We start from the raw sequence: 19507 nt of genomic DNA, 5'->3' as shown, positions 1-19507 counted from the left end.
AAACGCCACTGAGGTTATTTCAGGAGCGCACAGCAGAGCTTTGGCTGCTCAAAAGTTACCCAAAATGGGATTGTTAGACACTGCTCATACGCATTTTGGCCAAGGGGCCCCAGGAAAGTGGAAAGCAGGACACCTACAGCAGCACAGGGCTCTTGTGGCTTCCCTGCTCTGGGATGTTGGAGAACTTGCCCCCTGCTCCACTCCAGCTTGGACTGCACGTCCATGCTCCACAGAGCAGCAAAGGGAACCTCAAGTGCTTTTTGGCTTCTGTCTCATGGTATTTCTGTGGAATGGCACCTACAGATGCAATCAGCCAGGGTTTGTCTCAGTGATGTTCTTCAAAGAGAAAAAAATCCTAAACGATTTTTAAAGCAACATCCATCAGCAGCATTTAGGGAAGGGCAGTTTGGCCAAGTGTTTGAAGATGAAAGAGGCAAAGTCTCAAACCTTAGAAACCCAGTTGGAATCCAACCAGAAGACACAAGATTCCTTTTTTCCCCATGCCAGAGATGCAGGCACAGTGAAGAGTCGTAAACCCACTGTCCTCAGGGGAGGGAAGTGCAAATTCCATTGACCTGAATTCATCTGACCCAAAGATTTCTTTGCAAGCCACTGAAGAAGTGCCAGGCCAGCTCCAGAGTGGGACAGAGAGGCAGAACAGGTAGGGGAGATGCACTGGCACTGCTAGAAATCCACAAACATCCCAGGGAAAAAAACTGGCTGAAATGTAGACAACTGGGGTTTAGGTTTAAATGCCTTTCACTAAAAATACAACGTACCCAGCTGGAAAAACAACCCGGCAAGCCCCCAGAGCCTTCGGCAGGGCTGATGATTCAGACAGAGAGAAGCTGCCACAGGGCCCTCGCTGAGGGCACAGAGCTCCTGACAACCCGCTCGGGAAGGTTGCCCAGGGCAAGTCCAAAGTGTTGTGTCATTCTCCACGGTCAGAGCATGGCTGGATCAGAAAAGGAAATCCTGAAGGAATTATGATTTCATGGTACTGACATGGCTCTCCTGCTGCGCAGTGAGGGCAGGGCAGAGGAATGGGCACAGTCAGGAAACGCCCATGGGGACAGCATCGTGCTGGTCCTGTACCTGGGGAGGGCTCACAGCACACACATCAAACCCTCCCACAGCATGCTGCTCGTGTGTGGAGCAGGCTGAGCTTTAGGTGTCTCAACAAGGGGTAGCAGGTTCAGATCCCTGCCCAAGACACAGCAGACAGCAGCTCAGGTCTTTCTGTCATTCCCAGCTGATGCTAACGGGGATGCAGAGCACAGTTTGGCAGAAGTGGAGCTTCTCCCAGCCCCACCAAGGCGAGAGAATAAACAGATACCAGACGCTCAGCAAGGGCAGCTGTGCCAAAACCACCAAACACTCTTGTACATCTCATCCCAGCTGGCAAGATCAAACCACTGAGAGAGGCATAAACACAGCACCGAAACACCCCAGGGGTTCTCACTTCTCACCCTCGGCTACAGCCCCATCCAGCTCCTGAGTGCTGGACCGAGGTGGCCCTCTGGAAAACCTTCCAGCACGTTTGAATGACCAAAGGGACAGGAAGACAGGCGTTTATCTTTCCTCTTCCCCATCTCCAGTCCCTTGCACTCCCACGTGCACTCCTGCAAATTTACAGAGCAGCAGCTTTACAGGGTTTAAAAATAACCATCCCCATCCTGCTCCCGAGTCAGCTCACACCCCCCACACTCAGAGGGACCTGCAGAGGTAACCTGGGACATTTTTTACCTTGGATGGAGGATTCCCACCTTCTTCTGGAGCTGGCTGCCCGTTCTGCAAAGCAAGAGAGCCTGGTGTTAGCACATGCTAGGCATTGTTCCTCATGTCCCTCACAAAAGCTGGGAGGGGGCTTTGGGAGCCCCTCACTGGGACAAACAGGCCAGGGTGGCACTTCGGATGTGGTACAAGGTGGTCGAACATTTCCCCATACACCAGACTCTTGTCTATTAACTTGTTTAAAAGAAATTCTCTTGCCCAGAGAGCCTCTCCAGACTTCCCCCAAATGAAATTGGGGCTCCTTATCCACTCAATATTGCTCGTGGGGCAAACAGCACCAGCGAGGATCCCTGGGCTGGTCGGTGCAGATTCCCACCACGTGCTGCAGACGCTGCTCCATCCCACCCCTCCTGCACTGCTGCTCCGGGGCTGCTGGCAGCAGCAGGCAGGAGCGCAGCCCAAGAGTTAACAACCTCCGTGCCCAGAGATCAGCTCTAACCGGAGCGTTTATCAGTTATTTATCACCCTACCGCAGCCGATAGCTGCAGGAAATCTGCCGCACCCGCCTGGCTCCAGGTCCAGCCCCGCACAAAGTCACAGCGGGTGACCCGAGCCACCCGGAGCGGCACCAGCCGCTCACCCCGGGCTGAACCGAGCGCGGATCAGGTTCACACGGCACCGGCACCGCCCGGGGAAGCCGGGCCAGCGAAGGTGGGTGGGATTTCATTGAGACACAGATACCCAGAGCAGGATAAGCACGAACAGGAGGTTTTCTGCAGACTGTGGGGAAAAACAAGGGCAAGAAGACTTTGCTTTGACATCTGTTTGCACTGCAGTCTCAGGCTCCAAAAATCATGACATTCCTCTCCTCCTCTGAAGGAACAAGGGCAGTTTATTCCTTCCTTTTCTGAAGTTATGGACCAAGTGAAGCGTTGCAGTGCCAGTGGCTTCAAGCCTCAGATCCTCAGTGGAATGACTGGGTTCTAGAGCCTTTCAGGAGCTGTCAGAAACAAAGCCAATTCTTTCCCCGGAGCAGCAAGGATCCATTGAGATGATCAACCTGACTTCTTCCTCAGGTCTCCACTGCACTGCAATATTTACATCTGTATGGACCCGATCTGAGCTCCACAACTCACCTTAGTCCCAGCTTAACTTTAAGTTCCCAAGTAGTTTCAGCCAAGGGCTGAAAGCAGGCCCCAGCAGCCCCACGCAGGAGTTCTCCCAGAGGAATGCTGCCCTGGTGTTTACACGGAGCCCTCGGTGCCATTAGCACGGAGAATAGCTGAGCAGTGAAGTAAGAATTTGTGTTTATGAACAGCCCCCACAACGCAGGGGGAGCCACAGCACTGAGATAACCAGGCTTGGAAAGAGGCTGATGTTTACTGGCTCAGCTGTCACCCATCCACAGCTCATAACTGGCTGCTAATCCAAACCACAGCTCGGGGAGGGCTGGTTTTCTATCAGACAGCTTAAGAAGCAGAATTTCTGTGTTGGACAGAGGGAAACAGGGCTTGGCTCTTGGTCTGGAGAGCAGATCCACAAGGCACGTGTCAGGAGAGGGGTGAGTGGATGCAGGAGGTGTCCAACCCCTCAGCTTCAAGGATGAGCTGGGAGACAGCAGGTGGTACCTCCAGAGCCACCAGAATTTCAAGGGCTGAGTTTTATCAGCTCCCTGAAAAGGAAAACTTGTCCTTCTGCTGCTGACAGAAACCCATCCTCCCTGGGATGGAAGGGATGGGGAAAGAAAGAGAGCAGTGTCCACGCCAGGGAGGCTGCCTGGGCATGCAGCTCCCTGGTCTTAGGGTGATGAAGCTCCTGATGAAACAGTCGCTTTCTCAGGCTGACAGAAGTCAGATGTGTGAGCAGAGAATTGCAGTGCTTAGAGCCAAGTGCTCTCCTTCCACCCCAGAGCAAAAGCAGTCCTTATTCCCTCATATGGAATTGGAGAGCCATTTGTGTATGTTCCAGATGGAAACAGCTCCAGACTCATCACCTCCCGAGACAAAATATGGACACTCAGCACGTCAGGAGCAGGGCTGAAATAGTCTGTGGGTTTCTTGAGTTGACATTTGCCTCTTTAAAGTGCTTTATTTCTGCCCTGCCTCTGCACACCACACACAGGGGGAGCAGGTGCAGCTGCCCTCCCACAGCACTCTGGGGCTGCAAAGGAGCCTCCCAAATGTCCCAAGATCTCCCTCCTGCAGCAACCAGGCAACGTCTGCTGCAGGAGGGAGGCACAGCTGCTCCCTGGGGTGCCCAGGGCAGTGAGGAGCTGTGTCAGAGCAGGGCTTGGGCTACTGATGAGGCAGGCACAGGAGGCTCACCGGGAGCCCGCAGCCTGTCCTTGCAGCTGCCCTGCTCAGGGGTGAGCAGAAATGGGGATTAGAGCTCTAAGCTGATGGGCACGTGGAGCAGCAGCCCGGCAGCCAGGGCACCTCTGGGCAACTGACCGCTCCAGCTGCCCCAGAGCTGACACCACAAACCCCTCCTGAGCACACCAGTTTCCTTAATAGCACACAGAAAAGTATCCTGGAAAACAAGTGTGCTCAGTTACGCAACTGCCAGCCTGGCTGAACTTGGGAGATATTTATCTTAGGACATCTTGCGCTTTAAATCCTTTTAATTCCACATAATCCACAGCACAGGGAGCAATTTCCAGAGCAGGCCAGTGTGCTCTAATGTGAAACCAGGACGAGGTGCATCCTGGCAGGACCGTGGGGATGGGGCCCAGTCCTGCTCTGGGTTACACCACCAGCTCAAGGCATCCCGGGTTATGGACAGATCTGCCCGCCAAAGCAGCCTGCTGCTGTTCCTGCATCCTTATGCTTTGAACAGCCACTTTTGAGGTGCCCCTAAACACCTCACGAGGACCAGGTACCCAGAGCCGCTCTTTCACCCAACTCTGATCAGCCATGAAACACTCAAGGAAGGAGCAGAGGAAGAAACCCTTCAACCCAGAGCTCCTGCTAAGTTTGACACAAGAACAAGGCATGTTTAAATTATTAGCATTAAGTAGAATTTATGGATCTTGCCTATTACAGTTCAGAGAAAGGAAATAATTCTACAAGAATAGAGATCTCCAAAGGAACTCCAGTAGCCCAAACAGAGGAGTCTCTGCACAAAGCATATCAGAGATGACAGCCACTCAGCTGTCTCCCTTGTCTCTTGATCGTAGTTTGCACAACTCAAGCTACCATGCTTGAGAAAAGAGTATTCATGAGCAGCTCCTGCTCAATAAAGGGTGATACATATATACAGGCAAAAATAATTAGCTTGAAGTGGTGGAGTTTGGCGTAATCGCACGTCAGTTGCATTGTTGTAGGTTTGTGTAATGAAAGAAGAATTTGAAGCAAAGCGGAGCCCTGATGACAGATTCACTACTATGGGGATGAAGTAATGGAATCAAAGAAACACAGGATGGTTTGGGATGGAAAGGACCTTAAAGCCCACCTCATTTCCCCTGCCTTGGGCACTGCCAGGGATCCAGGGGCAGCCACAGCTGCTCTGGGCACCTGTGCCAGGGCCTGCCCACCCTCACAGGGAAAGGTTTCTGTGTCACTCAACTCCATTCTCCAGCATTTATACTCTGCCCCAGCCACGTTTTTCTACTACAATAAGCAATATTTGGAATAATATACAGAAGAGAGAATGGCAAGGGGAAAAAAAGCAGGAGCAATGATTGTAAAGCCCAGACTCCAGGGCAGAGGGACTTGGCTCCTGCCAGGGAGCAGTTCAAGCTCCCATTGCCACCCGCTCCCACGCATTTCCCTGGCATGGCTGAGCTCTGGTGGGCCGGGACAAGGGGCACCACACGACCAATTCTCCTGGAACATAGTGGAAAAACCCCAAATCTCTCAACAATAGGACTGATGCCTCCACCAGCACGGTGACAGCACCTCTGCTCCATGACTCAGAAAGCAAAGGTCGGAGGAAGCCGGTTTCTAACCTGGATGGCAGCGATCCCAGGGCAATTTACGTAACCAGTGTTCCAGAAACCTCTCCTTGCTTTCTCAGTGGTGCCACCTCTCCCAGGAGGGGTGAAAACTTCCCCCTTGGGCCCCAGCCCTTGGCGATTTTAGCCTCAAAGTGCAAAACTCCTCCCAAGCCCCATTCCCACCCTGCTGCTGGACCTCAGGCAGCTCTCTAATGTCTGACCCAGGTATGGAGGTGAAGAACACCATTATTATATTCCTCGCTGTAATTAAGAGCGTGTACTTATCATTTTAAACCAAAGAGAGACAAATTGCTAAGTCCCACTTGAGATCCTGAGACGCAAAACACCTGATCTGCTGAAATCCCACCTGCACGTGGTGCCTGACCCTGACCCGGAGCTGCGGCCAAGGTGAGACGGGGGAAGGGAGAGCCAGAGGCTCCCTCCAGTCTCAGTTTCCGAGAGGCGCAGCCGCTCCTCCTGCGCTGAGGAAATCGGTGCCTGCCGCTGCCCCGGTGGCAGCAGCCCGGACCCCCGGCCATTTCCGCTCGGAAGCGATCCCGGGGCGCTGACACAGCGCCCGCCGGCACCGGGACACCGGGATTAGGCACTGAATGAGCCTCGCCCGCGGCTTCCCCTGCCCTGGGCACCCGCATTCGTTTCCTCCCATTATGAGTCGAGTGGCGTTTCCTGGCTTTCCAGGCATCTCCCTTCTTAGGAAGGGAGAAACCACAAATAAAAAGCCCTGTCTCCCAGCAATAACCTGCGGCCTGGCTCCGGGCACATGACGTGATTTGGGAATCGCCGCAGGACTTCCCTCCTCTCCCAGCCTGGAGCACAAACTCCTCCTCATGGCTCCGGCGATGTTTCAGAGCAGAGGCTCTTCACCCACCGCACCTTCGTGCTAGGTGTTCGGCCCGGGCAGAGCCTCCCCACCTCACGGGGTCTCCAGGAGAAGCTGGGCCATACCTGGCTGACGAAAATTAGGAAACCTCACCTCGAATGGCCAGTGCCTCCCTGCAGCGGGGGCGGGAACGCTGCCTCTGCTCAAAGCACAGACCTCTGAAGAGGCAATTTTAAACAGGAATGAGCAAATCTGACCAATTAACCACGGAGACATCCCCAGGTATGATAACAGAGTGTGACAGCATGAAATCCAGAGAGAATGACAGGAAAGCACCAGGGTCTGTGAAACACCTGGGACCAAATCCCCACCTTCCCTCTGGTTTCTCCAGGAGAGCTGCTGGTTCCAGTTTGAGTGAGAAGATGTTTAACTGAAGAGTGCCAGAGCACAGCGCACAACTGCTCTCCCATGGGTGACAACTGCTGCAAGCTGTCCCTTCCTTTGGAAATGGCTGTGCCAGCCTCCAGATGTGGACAGGGGATGAGCTCCATCCTGCACATCTGGCTTGGGGGTCTCAGTAAGGAGGAAAACAGCCAAGAGGGAGGGAAGAGCAGAGTCCAGCAAAGTGACACCGGAGCGTGGTCGGAGTTGGCGGCGCAGGCCTTTGCGAGAAGACGGCGCTGGGAGGGTGAGGGAGAAAACCCCCAAAATTGAGATTTTTATTCCCTGGGCCTTCAGCCGGCTCCGCTTTCCTGTGTGCCCGGCAGACTGGGGAGCGCTGCCTGCACTCCCGGCACGATCACAGCCCGCACGGGCAGCAGCGAGCCCCGGTGCCCCGAGCACAGCCGCGGGCGCGCACAGCGAGCCCCGGTGCCCCGAGCACAGCCGCGGGCGCGCACAGCGAGCCCCGGTGCCCCGAGCACAGCCCCGGAGCGGTGGCGGAGCGGCCCCGGGCTCCGGCGGCCGCGCTCCCCGCCGCGGGCGCGGCTCGGGCCGGGCGGCTCCGCGGCCGCCGCTCCGCGGGTCCCGCCGGGCGCTCCTTTGTTCGGCGGAGCCCCCCGCCCCGGAGCCCCCCCGGCCGTGCCGCTCACCTCCGTGTCCAGATGCACCAGCTCCATGTCGGGCCAGGGCTCGGCCAGCTGGGCGAGCGGCATCGCTGCCGGCGGGTGCCCGCGCCGGGCTGGCTCCGAGCGCCGCCGGGCTGGGCACCCACCGGCTCCGGGCCGGGCCGGGGCGGGGCGGGGGGCGGGCGGGAGCCACCGGGGAGGGGCTGCGGGGATCCTCCGCCCGGAGCATCCGGCAAGCCCAGCCCGGCGTGCGGAGTCGCGGCGTCGCTGGGGCTGGAAACGCTCCCCGCGAAGCATCGAGTCCCGCCATTCCCCCGGCCCCAGGCCACCGCTAACCCGTGCTGCCAAGTGCCACATTCACACGGCTTTTAAATCCCTCGAGGGATGGTGACTCAACCTGGGCACCGTGTTTCAATGCCTGACCAGCCTTTTGGTGAAGAAATATTTCCCAATACCCAACCTAAACCTCCCCCGAGGCAGCCTGAGGCCGTTCCCTCTCCTGTCCCTGTTCTCTGGGAGCAGAGCCTGACCCCCCTGGCTGTCCCCTCCTCTCCAACCAATTGTTTTTTTAAGTAACAAATAAATAACTTTTGAAGTGTTGAAAAGTTATAGCAGAAAATCGAGCCTTCTTCTTGAAGGCCGCAGTGAAAGGTTAATGGGCAATATCCAGATCAAGGCCTATGGAGAGCATGGGGACAGAAGTGCTGCTGCTTCCACCCCTGCCAGGTTGGGATGCAGGAAATCCATCATATTTCATAACACAGAGACAGACATGCTGCCTCAGGACTTGACAAAGACAGAAATCATGAAGCTTCACCTAAATAAAACTGCCAGATTACCGTGTTCACACCTTTTAGCAAAACAGCAAATGAAAGACTTTGGGGAGACCACAAACGACTTGCATGTGATTATTCTCTGCATCTCTGCAGCTACTTTTGTTAAAGGAGAGGATTTTGCTGAGGTAGCTCTACAGTAAATCAAAATTAAAATAACACCCCAAAAAGGCTGTGGTGACACCACAGTGATGCTGGGGGGAAACGCTCCGGCCTCTCCATCGCCAGCTCCAGGAGCCCAAAAGAAGCCAGAAGTTCTCAGACTGATCTTCCCTCCATTCCTGCTCCGGGTAATGCTGATTCCGAGCTGGATTAACAGAAGGTGAAATGTGCCACAGGAAATTGCTGCTAAGTTCAGGGCAGGATGTCCGGGTAAGAGAACTGAGGTAGTGGTGTCCCCCAGGATTTATTTCCAGTCAAAGACCAGCTATAAAAAGCATCCTTGATCCTGGTAGCAGGGTGCAAAAATCAAAATCTGCTGTTTGGGTGACTGTCATGGCTAAATACAGTGATTAAAACATACAACTTGGCATTTTTCTGAGACAGTTGCAGGCTGGGAAGAGCTGCTGCTGTGGTAAACAGAGACGGGATCAGCTGGATGCTTTGTCAGTGCTGCTTTCGCTAGAAGTTCAAAATTCTGTGGGTTTAGTTTGGTTTTAAAACCATCAAATCCTCCTCAAATACAGTTGTAGATATTTTTGCCTCTGCAGCTGGCTGGCTGTGTAACATTTTTCCTTTGCAGAAAGGCTGACAAAATTTGTTAAGCCAGTTAAGAAGAAAATTAACTCTATCCCAGCTGAAACCAGGACACCCCCAAAGCACTTTCAGAGCAGATGGAGACTGATCTGTATCATCACCAGCAGATCCAATTTTGCCTGACTGCTCCAAAAGCTGGCCAAGTGATTCTCCCCATGACCACAGTAACCCAGTGCTCCCATGGCTCACTGCATCCTTTCTTTTTTTCTGAATGCATGGGCATCTCATCCCCTGCCTGCTTTGTGGGATGCTGCTTTTACACATCCAAGGAAATGCAAAAAAGATCACAGGCACAAGACCTTCCTTGCAAGGCCGAATCCCAAATATCTGCTACAATTTACAGACTCTTCTAATTTGTTAAGACAGTCAATTAATTAGAGCTTGCAGCAACCCTCTTTGTACTTTTAATATTGACCAATCATATCCAGAGCTTGTTGTTGTCCTCACAGGGACACTGAGTCAGGTTTTCAGTGTCAGGGCAGAACCTGAACTCCACATCCTGTCTTTTAATCCCTGGCTCTTCATTCACCATCTCATTTCTTTGCCTCTTCTTCTTTGTTTTGCCACTATGGAGGACGAGATGACGGATCACCTTATTTTGATCCCAGGAACATTTTTCCTTAGCGTGGTAAAAAACACATTGAAGATACAAAGCAGAGGCCCTGGAAATGAGAAAAACTGGCTGCCTCTAAGAGCTTTTTGCTTTTCTGACAGATTTCTCTCTGTTCCTCCACGCTGGGTGTGATTGCAGCTGCCTCAAATGCCAGCGTTTTCCAAGGCAGGTCCGGGCAGTGGTCGGAATGCAGGAATTGCACCAGAGCAGGCAGTGAGATGCAGAGCTCTCAAGGAAGCACAGCCCAGGCAGTTCCTGCTCCCTGGACAGGGATTGTGCAGACTGAGGCTCATCCACGGAGCAAACACCTCCAACCTCGGCCGACATTCCTGCACAGGTGAGCACCACTTTCCCTTGCTCAGCTCAGATGCATTTCTGAAGGCGTCCAGCACATCTAAACCTTTTTTTTTTTGGCAGAATGAACTGCATTTTGCCTGCCGGCCCCGCAGACTCTCAGTCTGCCAATTGCCCCCTGTCCTGCTCGGTATTTCAGTGGAACCACCCCGTCCCTGATCTGGATCTGCGGAGCTTGTCGGTGAAGCACAGGCAGCTCCAGCCAGGGATTTCTGCTGCAGCACCGACTGAGCTGCTGGCTCCAGGGAATGTGCCTCATTTGTGGGTTTTGCGCCTTTCTCAGGAATACTGGATGCAGCCGAGGGAGCCGTGTGAGCTGGGATGTGCCCGGGGAAGGCGCTGGGTGAGGAAGGAGCAGCGAGGCCGTATCTGCCGGTTGTCATGGCTACAATCGCTGCCCGGCTCCTGTATCAGTTACCTTCCCTTTCCTGGATGCGAACGAGTCTGGCTCCTGCGCAGGACGCAGCCCTCGGCACCCCAAGAGAAGAAGGAAAACATCTGTTTGAAACCCACACATCTCCTCACAGCATCTGAGGGGAGAGTGGGAGGTGACTCGGCTTTGCCCCATTCCATGTGGCTCTGGCCTAAGCCTCGGCTGTTCCTGGGACACAGAGGAGCTGTTTCACAGCTGTCCATCCTTTTGGGTTCCTGAGGAACTGCTGAGGACCTGGGATCTGCCCGTGCTCCCTGTGCTCAGCACACGCACCCCAGCAGAGCTCTGCAGGCTGCACGGACCAGCTCTGCCTCCAAACATCGAGAGGCCGTGGCTCAAAATGTACCCAGAATCATGGAATTTTTTGGGTTGTAAGGGACATAAAAGTTCCTCCAATTCCATGGCAGGGGCACCTCCCACTGTCCCAGGCTGCTCCAAGCCCTGTCCAGCCTGGCCTTGGGGACTGCCAGGGATCCAGGGGCAGCCCCAGCTGCTCTGGGCACCTGTGCCAGGGCCTGCCCACCCTCACACAGAATTTCTTTTGTAAAAGATTCCTTTACCTACCTGAAAAAGACTTTTTCAAAACCCCATGTAAAATACAAGCACTTCCTCACCTTTTCTAATTTAATTTTTAGAACAGGTCTGCAACCCAGGTGGGAAGTTATTTAGAGCAAGTTATCCATCAAATTTAGTTTTTAATGAGCACACAGCTATGTTTCTAGCTTATTTCAGTGTAGGGCTATGTGAGGGAGTGAAAACATGAAAGAGAAAACTATCAGAAACTGTAAACAGAACTGAAGCTGCCAGGGCTGTTTGCACTGTCCCCCAGGAGGGAGAAACTTGAGTAAACACAGCACGAAGTACAGTCAGGGTTTATGGTTATTTTAGGTTTAAGAACTTGTAAACAAATGGTGGGGCTTTTAAGTGGATACAAAAAGATACCCTCGGTTTTGTGCTGCTTCCAGAGCACACAGGTCCCACTTTCTCCAGAGAGGGGAGGAGAAAACAAAAGCACATTTCAACAGAATTCCAGCTCCAGGGAGAGGAAAATGTCATTCCAGGGTTTGCGGTCTTGAGCTGACATCCTGCAGCTGAACAAGTCTGGTCCTGCTTCGCAGGAGGTACTCACAGATACCTGCTCCTAATTACCCCATCCTGGAGTTTGGGATGCCATCACTCCACAGCAAAAATAATAAAAAAAAAAACCTTTTAGGCTTGGAAGCAAATTTTAGAAATCCTGATGAGAAGCCCAAACACCACAGAAACAGATTTTCCTTAGGGGACCCCAAACTTTATTTTTGATTTCAGATCAATATATGACTGGCAGCATTTCACTTCTCAGTCCCCTTACTAAACAGAGGCCACTGCACACACCCAGCCTTGAAAAGCCACATCCCAAAATAACCATAAAAATATACTTCTAGAAGATGAGAAACTATCCTGGCCAGGAATATTTTGGCCTAATGACTGATTGGATCAGGTAGGAAGGTTAACACAAGCATGAGCTTTTGGAGAGGTGGGGAAAGAGGTGCCTTTATCATTTAGGGAGAGAGAAACAGGTCTCTCCTAATAACAATTGTTTCTGTATTTTATACGTGCTCCAGGCAGCGCAGAGCACAGGTGTGACTCAGTTGGCTTCAGGGCCAGGTAGGAGATACATCCAAAGAATGCTCAATGGGTTCCTTGTTGGGAACTGAACAAAAGGCACAACAGGTTCACTGATGGCAGAAACTTGACTCCCTGGAAAAAGAAAATCTATCTGTCCCTCATCAGCGTCCCAAAAAACCCCAAACAAACAGACTCTGGACTTAAGGAGGTTCTTGGATTTTTGCAGCACTGCACATCTCGTAGCACACATAAAAACAGGTCAGAAATGCAAGGCTGGTACTTTGCTGCTTGACTATTAAATTGTTGTTTCCCTCATGAGTAAGTATCAGGACTGTCCAGCTGGGCCTTTCCTGACTCTCTAAGGAGAGGCTTGGTGCATTTCTGGGAGCTTTACCAGGAGTCCTCACACCTCTGCTGATGAGGGAGGACAAACTTGATCCTCCATCAGAAAAATCCTCTTACAGAACCATTTTTCAGTGCCCCTCCAGGCACTCCAAGCTCAGCCCAAAGGGTTTTCCATTAGCAGGCTACAAATCCACCTGCCTGATTCTTGTGTGCTGTTCTCGTTTCACTGTCACGAGGCAGAACTGCTCAGAAAAGATAATTTCTAGCAACAAAAGCAAAAAACACTTTTATCTTTCTTCCTCTAAACTTTGTGGGCACCCTTGTGATGGAAGCCACCTCTTTGCTATGCTGTGGCTGTGCCTTTCCTCTGTCACAGTGCAGAACGGAGGGTGGTGTTGCTAAGATGGTGACATTTTACCACAGAGGATTGAAGATCTTTTATAAAGAAATGTGTTCCTAGGTTCATGTCCCAGAATTCAAGGATGTCCCCTCTCACTTGACTCTGCTTTGCTGTCCTGTTCATCCCCAGCCACTGAGACATTTACAAAGTAAAAACTTGATTAATCAGGTGTTTTGTCACCCAAAGGGTAGATAAAAGCTTCAGAGGATGTTATTTTATGCCAAGGAAGATTTGGCCAGAGGCAGTGGGCAGTTTAAACAGCTCCAGCCCTGGAAGGTGGTTTGGATTTGCTGCTGACTGCAGTGACAGCAAAACTGAGGCTTGCATGGCAGGCAACAGCTCCTTTCACCTTTCCTTGCAACCCGGTGTCAGAAATTGCTGGCCAGACCTGCCACCTCATTTTTCTATTTACAGTCTGCACAGAATCATTTTCCCCCTCAACCTAAGCAGCCACTGACATCATGTTGGAGATAAATGTCCTGTGGCAGTGGCCCAGCACAAGATAGGATGGGAAAAGGGTCAGTGTGTTGGAAATAGATAATAAATAACATCAGATGTAACATTATTGAACTCAAAACTCTTATATTAGATATAAGGACGCTGAGATATGCTACAGCCCTTAAAATAGGATAAGAATCATAGTGCTATTAGCTGTTAACACTCTGCAACACCAGATACTTGTTGAAAGGGATTATTGATCAACAGAGATGGAAAACAGGTTTTTGGCAGCTGCTTGCCAGTTGGAAGTTAATATGGGAGTCAATTACCACCAGATAAATGTCCCTTCTACATGATCACAAGCAGAAGCTTTTGGAAGAGGAAGATACAGGCATGGCTTTAAATACCATTGCTATTCAGACAAAACCAGATGGGTTTAAATATCAGTACTATGGTCATAGAAATTAATTTTTCAGTGAAGTGAAAGAGTTAGGGCGGAAAGCAAAGCAGCTCAAGAATAAGACAAACCAGCCCACACAGAGTGTGTGTTACCCCTCATGGTCCTGCACCAGCCAGGGGGAAAATGGAGTGATTTTTCCTCCCAGTGTAAGATGGGGGGACTGTGACTAAATGCCAAAAACCTGCAGAACCCTCGAGTGCAGGGGTGGTGCTGGGAGCAATCCCCTGTGGTGAGGAGAGCCCGGCACTGCACAGGGGATTAATCACACAAGGCAGCAGAGCTGGGGACTGCTGGAGAGCTGCTCAGCAGCACGAGGAAGCCACAGCTCTGTCCTCACCTCTGTCTGCTTCTGCAACACCACCTGCTCAGAAACTGTTTCCTCACGCCCGCAGGAGCCCAACAAATCTGGGTTTAAAACCAAAACCAGTTTCAGTTCCCAGCGCTCCCGTGCACAGGGGCTGGGAATGCTCAGACCCAGTTCCGGGCACGCAGCATGTGACAAGGACCTTGGGCTGACATTGGGGAGGTTTATCTTGAACAATCTGTTTGCTCCTGTGTGCAGGGCAGGCTCACAGGACAGCGTGTCACACATCAGCAGGGCCAGCACACGTCGGTCCCAGCAGTGGGGGCTGCCAGCCCAACCTGCTCTGGGGCAGGAGGGAAGGATTTATCAGCATTCCCACTTTGGGCTAAAACAGCCTGTTGTTTTCACAGAATCCCAGAATTTCATAGAATCCCATCTCATTCCACCCCCTGCAATGGGCAGACACCTTCCACTGTCCCCGTCCAGCCTGGCCTTTCCTCCCCAGACATAACCCATAAGGTGAGGCTGCTTCATCCCTGCTTTGCTGATGGAAGTTGTTCACTCACTAAGTTAATCACTAAACCAAATTCCCAACAATTCACTGCAGATGGGTGGAACCCTGGCCTGCTCCTTTCCCTGATCACAGAACAATCACTCCAGGTTTGTTATCTACAGCTACCAGGGCATGGTGACAGGGCGTGCTCGATGGAGACATGAACAAAATGTGGTTTTCAGCACTCAGATGTCCCTGAAACACTTGGCTTCAACATTTGCTACATCTTCCTGCCACAGCATTTACACTTGTGACTGGAAATCTCTGCTTTCTGCTTTTTCCCTATAGTTTTGGGTGGAGTTTTGCCCACTTTATCCAGTAAATCCCCACCCCAATAAATGCATAAATCCCTGTCCCAAGCAGGCACTGAGAACTGAATAAGAAGAATGAGTTTAGCTTACCAGCAGCTCATCTTTCTGTTTTGCATCCATTTCAAGGAAGTGTCATGAGGGTGTCAAGTGCTTTCCCTGCAATCTCGCCAGCTCTGGGAAGCAGCCACTTCCTTCCCAGCTTTCAACACCGTCCTTGGAAAAGATAAACATGGAAAGCATGTGCTAGAAGGAGATAACCCAACGACTAAGGCTTTTGGGAGTGGGAAAGGTGAAGGAAGACCAGCAACTGGGGCATTGCTTAAGCACAATACAGCTCACAGGATATAATTCTGGGAGTCTTTAATACAATGCAGGTAAAAGTTGCTGGCTGGCAGAGTGAGCCCAGAGTTTTACAGCATCAGAAGAATCACTTTGCTTAGACTCTTAAGGAGATTAGCACAGATGTTACAACTCAATTTCCTAGATTTGGCTTGCAGAGCAAAAGCACACACTCAAATACTGGAATACAAAAGCAAAATGAAGTAACACAAAAAGCACAGGAGACTTTCCAAGAACTAAAGTATTACTTCTTTGAACATCACCACTTATTCTGTGATCTCAGGTTGAAGATTCAGCAAGTCTGATATAAGCAGTTTGTGCCAGCAAGCCTCAAAGAGACCAGGCTTATAGGCTACCTATTTAAATCTGGGTTTAGGATAAAGTATCCCTTCCCAAGCTGAGGACAGATGAGCTGAAGAGCGGCAGCTCTAGTTTTAGGCTCAAACTTTCAGGACATGTGCCACAGCAGCTGTGATAATGGCCTGAGGAGGAGAAGGAATGGTCCAGTGATTCTTAAAATAGAATATGGGAAGCCTAAGTTCAAAGGCTTGATATAACAGATAAATTCCTTTGCAATGCCAGCTATGCCTGTGAACCGATGAGGAATGAGCACCCAGTCTGGATTTTGAGTAAAATCATAACAAAAACTGGACAGAGAGGCTCAGAGGGGGCTCCCACTGCTCGGGTGAGTGGAGTTTGTCCAACACTGATCTCTGAACGGTGGCAGAGGATGGAGGCTGCTGGGGCAACGCTGCTTCTGCTTTCTAGAAGCAAGTAACTCCCATCAGACTGTGACAACCCCGGGCTGCTGAGCTGCTTTCGGACGCTGCCTGCCACTCGCTGGCCTGCCAGCCCCATTCCGTGTTTCCTGGTACCACCGTGTGGCGAAGGGAAGGAACAGGCTGTTAATCACCGCCTGTTAATGAGCTAACAGCCCCGCGCGCATCCCCGTGTCCACCGAAGGAGCACCAGGAGGTTGCCAAATCCAGCCTTCCCCTGCCAACGTGCCTCACATCCAGCTTGCCTCTGAAATCATGGAAATTTTTTGCAAGAGCAACTAATTCAGTATTTTTCTCTGTGGGGCTGGGCAGCATTAAAGTTAATTGGATCATGGTATGGCAGGGAAACCTGGGCACCTCCAACCAGGCTGCAGGCCAACAAAACCCATCCACCAAACAGCCCCAGCACAGGAACAACCTCTGCTATTATCTCCAGTAAGAAGGAGATGATGAGAAATGCTAATTTAATCGCCCAAGCTTACAATCAGTCCTTGGGCTAAACTCAGAACCCCTAATACAGGAATGTTCTGCTCTTCAGCTGAGGCAGGACTGAATTCCATCAGGAAGCACCAAGACACCACTTCAACAGAATAAAAGCAAACAAAATCTGTCTGGGCAATGCTACAATAGTAATCCAGACTAATTGTAATCTAATAGCAACTCCTCTCCAGGAGGAGACTGCCACATACACCCACCTCTGCACAGCAACCAACAAACTCAAGAGCAGGGGAGAGCTGCTGCCTGCAGGGAAATTTGTTCAAAATCCAAAAGTAACATCAGTGGGATAACTGAGTGAGAAAAAAATAAATCTACTATCAAATCTCTTTAGAAGGAGAAAAGTAGAAATTTCATTTGGGGTTTGTGTGTCCAGCAAAATGCAGAGAATTGTGGTACCTATTCCACACCTGGGCCAGCTGCAGCCACCCTTGGACTGCTCCTTCTATGTTCTCAAAGTACCTTCTCCAGGCTGGTTTGCTGTACCCAAGGCAATGAAATATTTTTGTTTGGAGGCTTTAATGCATTTTAAAAAGCCTCAACCTTACAAAGTTTTCCCTGAAATTTTCTACTCCCATTTCTTCTGCACATCACAGATTTTCTGGCTCCCTTCCTAAGGAGATGGTTAAAATGCTAAAAACAAAAATTACAAAGCAGTTTTTAATAAAGTGTCGCTAAAAAGCCCAGTCTCTCACATCAGAAATCTTCTAAAGCCAACTTATTAAAGATCTTTATTAGCCTCAATCAGCTTTTCCACAGCTCCCCCTGTGCCATCTCCTTCCCATCCCTTACAAATGATGGGCTTCCTCTGTAAATTTTGAGTTTAACTCAAGCTCCATTTCATCTCCAACAACTGCAGGAGAAGGTGCCATTTCTCAGGAATTATAGTCAGCAATATTAGTCCCTGGGTATGGTGTTACCATATCTGGGATGATTTAGGGACAATGAAATCCCTGTACCATCAAGCTGCATGATTCTTCTGACAAAAATGATCCTGCAACTCAATATCCTCTGGGTGCACTCACTGAATTCAGTCCGTTTTCCTTCCTTGTTCCCTTTCAGCCCACCCGTGGCAGGGGATGGCAGGAGGATACTGTCACTTCTTCCACACAGAATTGAGCTCTGTGAAGGCAAAAGGAAAACTGCTGCAGGGGGAAATTCAAAACTGTTAATCCTAGGGCACTGTACTGGGAGGAGCAGGGACCTGGGGAGTCCTTCTGGCATGGTCCAGTTCACCTGTTCTCATGGTTTTTAGCCCAATCCACTCTCAGTTTAACATAAACCCATGGCTGGGGGAAAGGTAGCTCTGTAGAATATTGGGAAGTGACCACGGGCTGGCAACGTGCTCACATTAACTTCTCAGTTTAATTATCACTGCTTTGGGGGGAGTCCAGAGACTGTTCTATAATTTATCAGTAATTTCACTGCTCTTAAAACACCAGAAAAATCCTGAAGTAGGTAAAACAAGGATGATCTCCAGTATCCACTTCCAGCATCCCAAAGGCTTCAGCCCTGTGCAGAACTTAGCCATTCTTTGCAACTTCATCTGTTAAGAGGGAAATAAATGACAACAGCAGTTTGGCCCTGTTTCTCGGGTGGTTTGTGCTGAAATCAATAAATGGAGAAACAAATCAGTGGCAGAGCCCTAATATTGCATGGATTTAACCCATACTGGTGCCCAGCTTCAAGGCATGCTACAGAGCACAGAACTCATTTGCCTTTCTGTTGCCAGTGGTGACTTTCTGGACCCTGGCTGTGATGTTCCCCAAAGCTCCAGCAGGACAAAATCCCTGCTGCTGCAGAGCCCACCCAACAGACCAGCCCGCTAACTGCACCTGGCAGCACCAATCCCACTCCCAACAGATACACAAGAGACAATTTTCTGTGTAAAATGATTACAATTTAGCAGAAAAATGCCTGTTCAGCTTCAGGCGTTCTGGCAGGCGGCAATGCAGATTTGTGGTGCCTCTAACCACGAACCAGGCTGCAGCTCAGTGCCTGCTCCCCAGCTTTAATTTACACAGCTAATTAGTTGGATTTACTGGCTTCAGCATCCCTCACTCTCTATTTGCTTAAGGAGAAATAGATGAGCCCTGCCTGTCGAGTCAAGCCCAACAGGCCAATAACTCCAGCAGCGCAGGGCTCATCCAGTGGGAAGCACCTCAGATGGAGCAAGCCCTGGAACCTCAGCACCCGAAATATCCATTGCTTTCAGAGGAATTTAGGTGGCAGACACTGCTTAAAATCAGTTTTTGTGCTTGGCTGGAGAAAATATCCTGCAAGGAACCACACAGGTCAGCACGGGCTGCTGGGGGGTGGTAAGATGGAGAAGTTAAGGAGTAACTCCTTCAACAAAGAGCAGCCCTGAGATCCCCCTTCATTAGCAGCACTTTGTTTAATGAGCGGGGGCGAAGAGGTCACACAGGGAACACCAGAACATTCCAGCTGGCAACTTGGCCACTGGCAGCCCCCTCAAACCCAGCTCCTTTGGAAGGAGTTGTTCATTTGTAGATGCCCAGCAAGGTAAGACTCTACAAAAGCAAGGTAAGCGATCTCCAACTTTCTGATTTTAAGATTTGTTATTTTCCTTTCTGCAGTGATATCCCACTGCCTGGCTGCTCCAGCAACTGCTCAGGAGGTTTGGTGGCTGTTTCTGGGTAGGGTTTAATGAAGATTATTAACAGGATTATTTACCATTATTTCTTTTCTGTCAGACATACCAGCTATGGGAACACAGGATGGAGCAGTTCCTAGGGGTACATCCCAAACTGCCTTTTGTGCGTGCAGCCGCTCCAGGACACTTCCAGCACTCCCGGCATCGGAAATTTCTGGATGTGAAACTCTGCCCTGCTCGTTTTCACTGGATTCCCTCTGAAATCAGCACAGGTTTAAACAGGTCACTGAACTTAA

General features: G+C 50.8%; 1 protein-coding gene across 3 annotated transcripts in view; it reads right to left on the bottom strand.

The window, feature by feature from the left end:
- RPS6KA1 (ribosomal protein S6 kinase A1) overlaps window positions 1–15119 on the bottom strand; it is a 40410-nt gene extending 25291 nt beyond the window's left edge. The window contains exons 1-2 of one of the 3 annotated variants that reach the window (XM_072917819.1): window positions 15075–15119; window positions 1747–1791 (exon numbers count right to left, since the gene is read on the bottom strand). In XM_072917819.1, the coding sequence (XP_072773920.1) occupies window positions 1747–1791; window positions 15075–15104 (75 nt within the window). In that variant the 5' untranslated portion in view covers window positions 15105–15119. Of the gene's footprint in view, window positions 1–1746; window positions 1792–7600; window positions 7748–15074 lie in introns of those variants that run through there. The other 2 variants (XM_030290587.4, XM_072917820.1) reach the window with 2 other exon arrangements.
- Between the last annotated feature and the right edge of the window lie 4388 nt (window positions 15120–19507).

The sequence above is a fragment of the Taeniopygia guttata genome, chromosome 23, assembly GCF_048771995.1.
Source record: "Taeniopygia guttata chromosome 23, bTaeGut7.mat, whole genome shotgun sequence".
In the NCBI taxonomy this organism is placed as follows: domain Eukaryota; kingdom Metazoa; phylum Chordata; class Aves; order Passeriformes; family Estrildidae; genus Taeniopygia; species Taeniopygia guttata.
The sequence above is the reverse complement of the archived record's forward strand: the minus strand, read 5'-3'. Positions and strand labels throughout refer to the sequence as shown.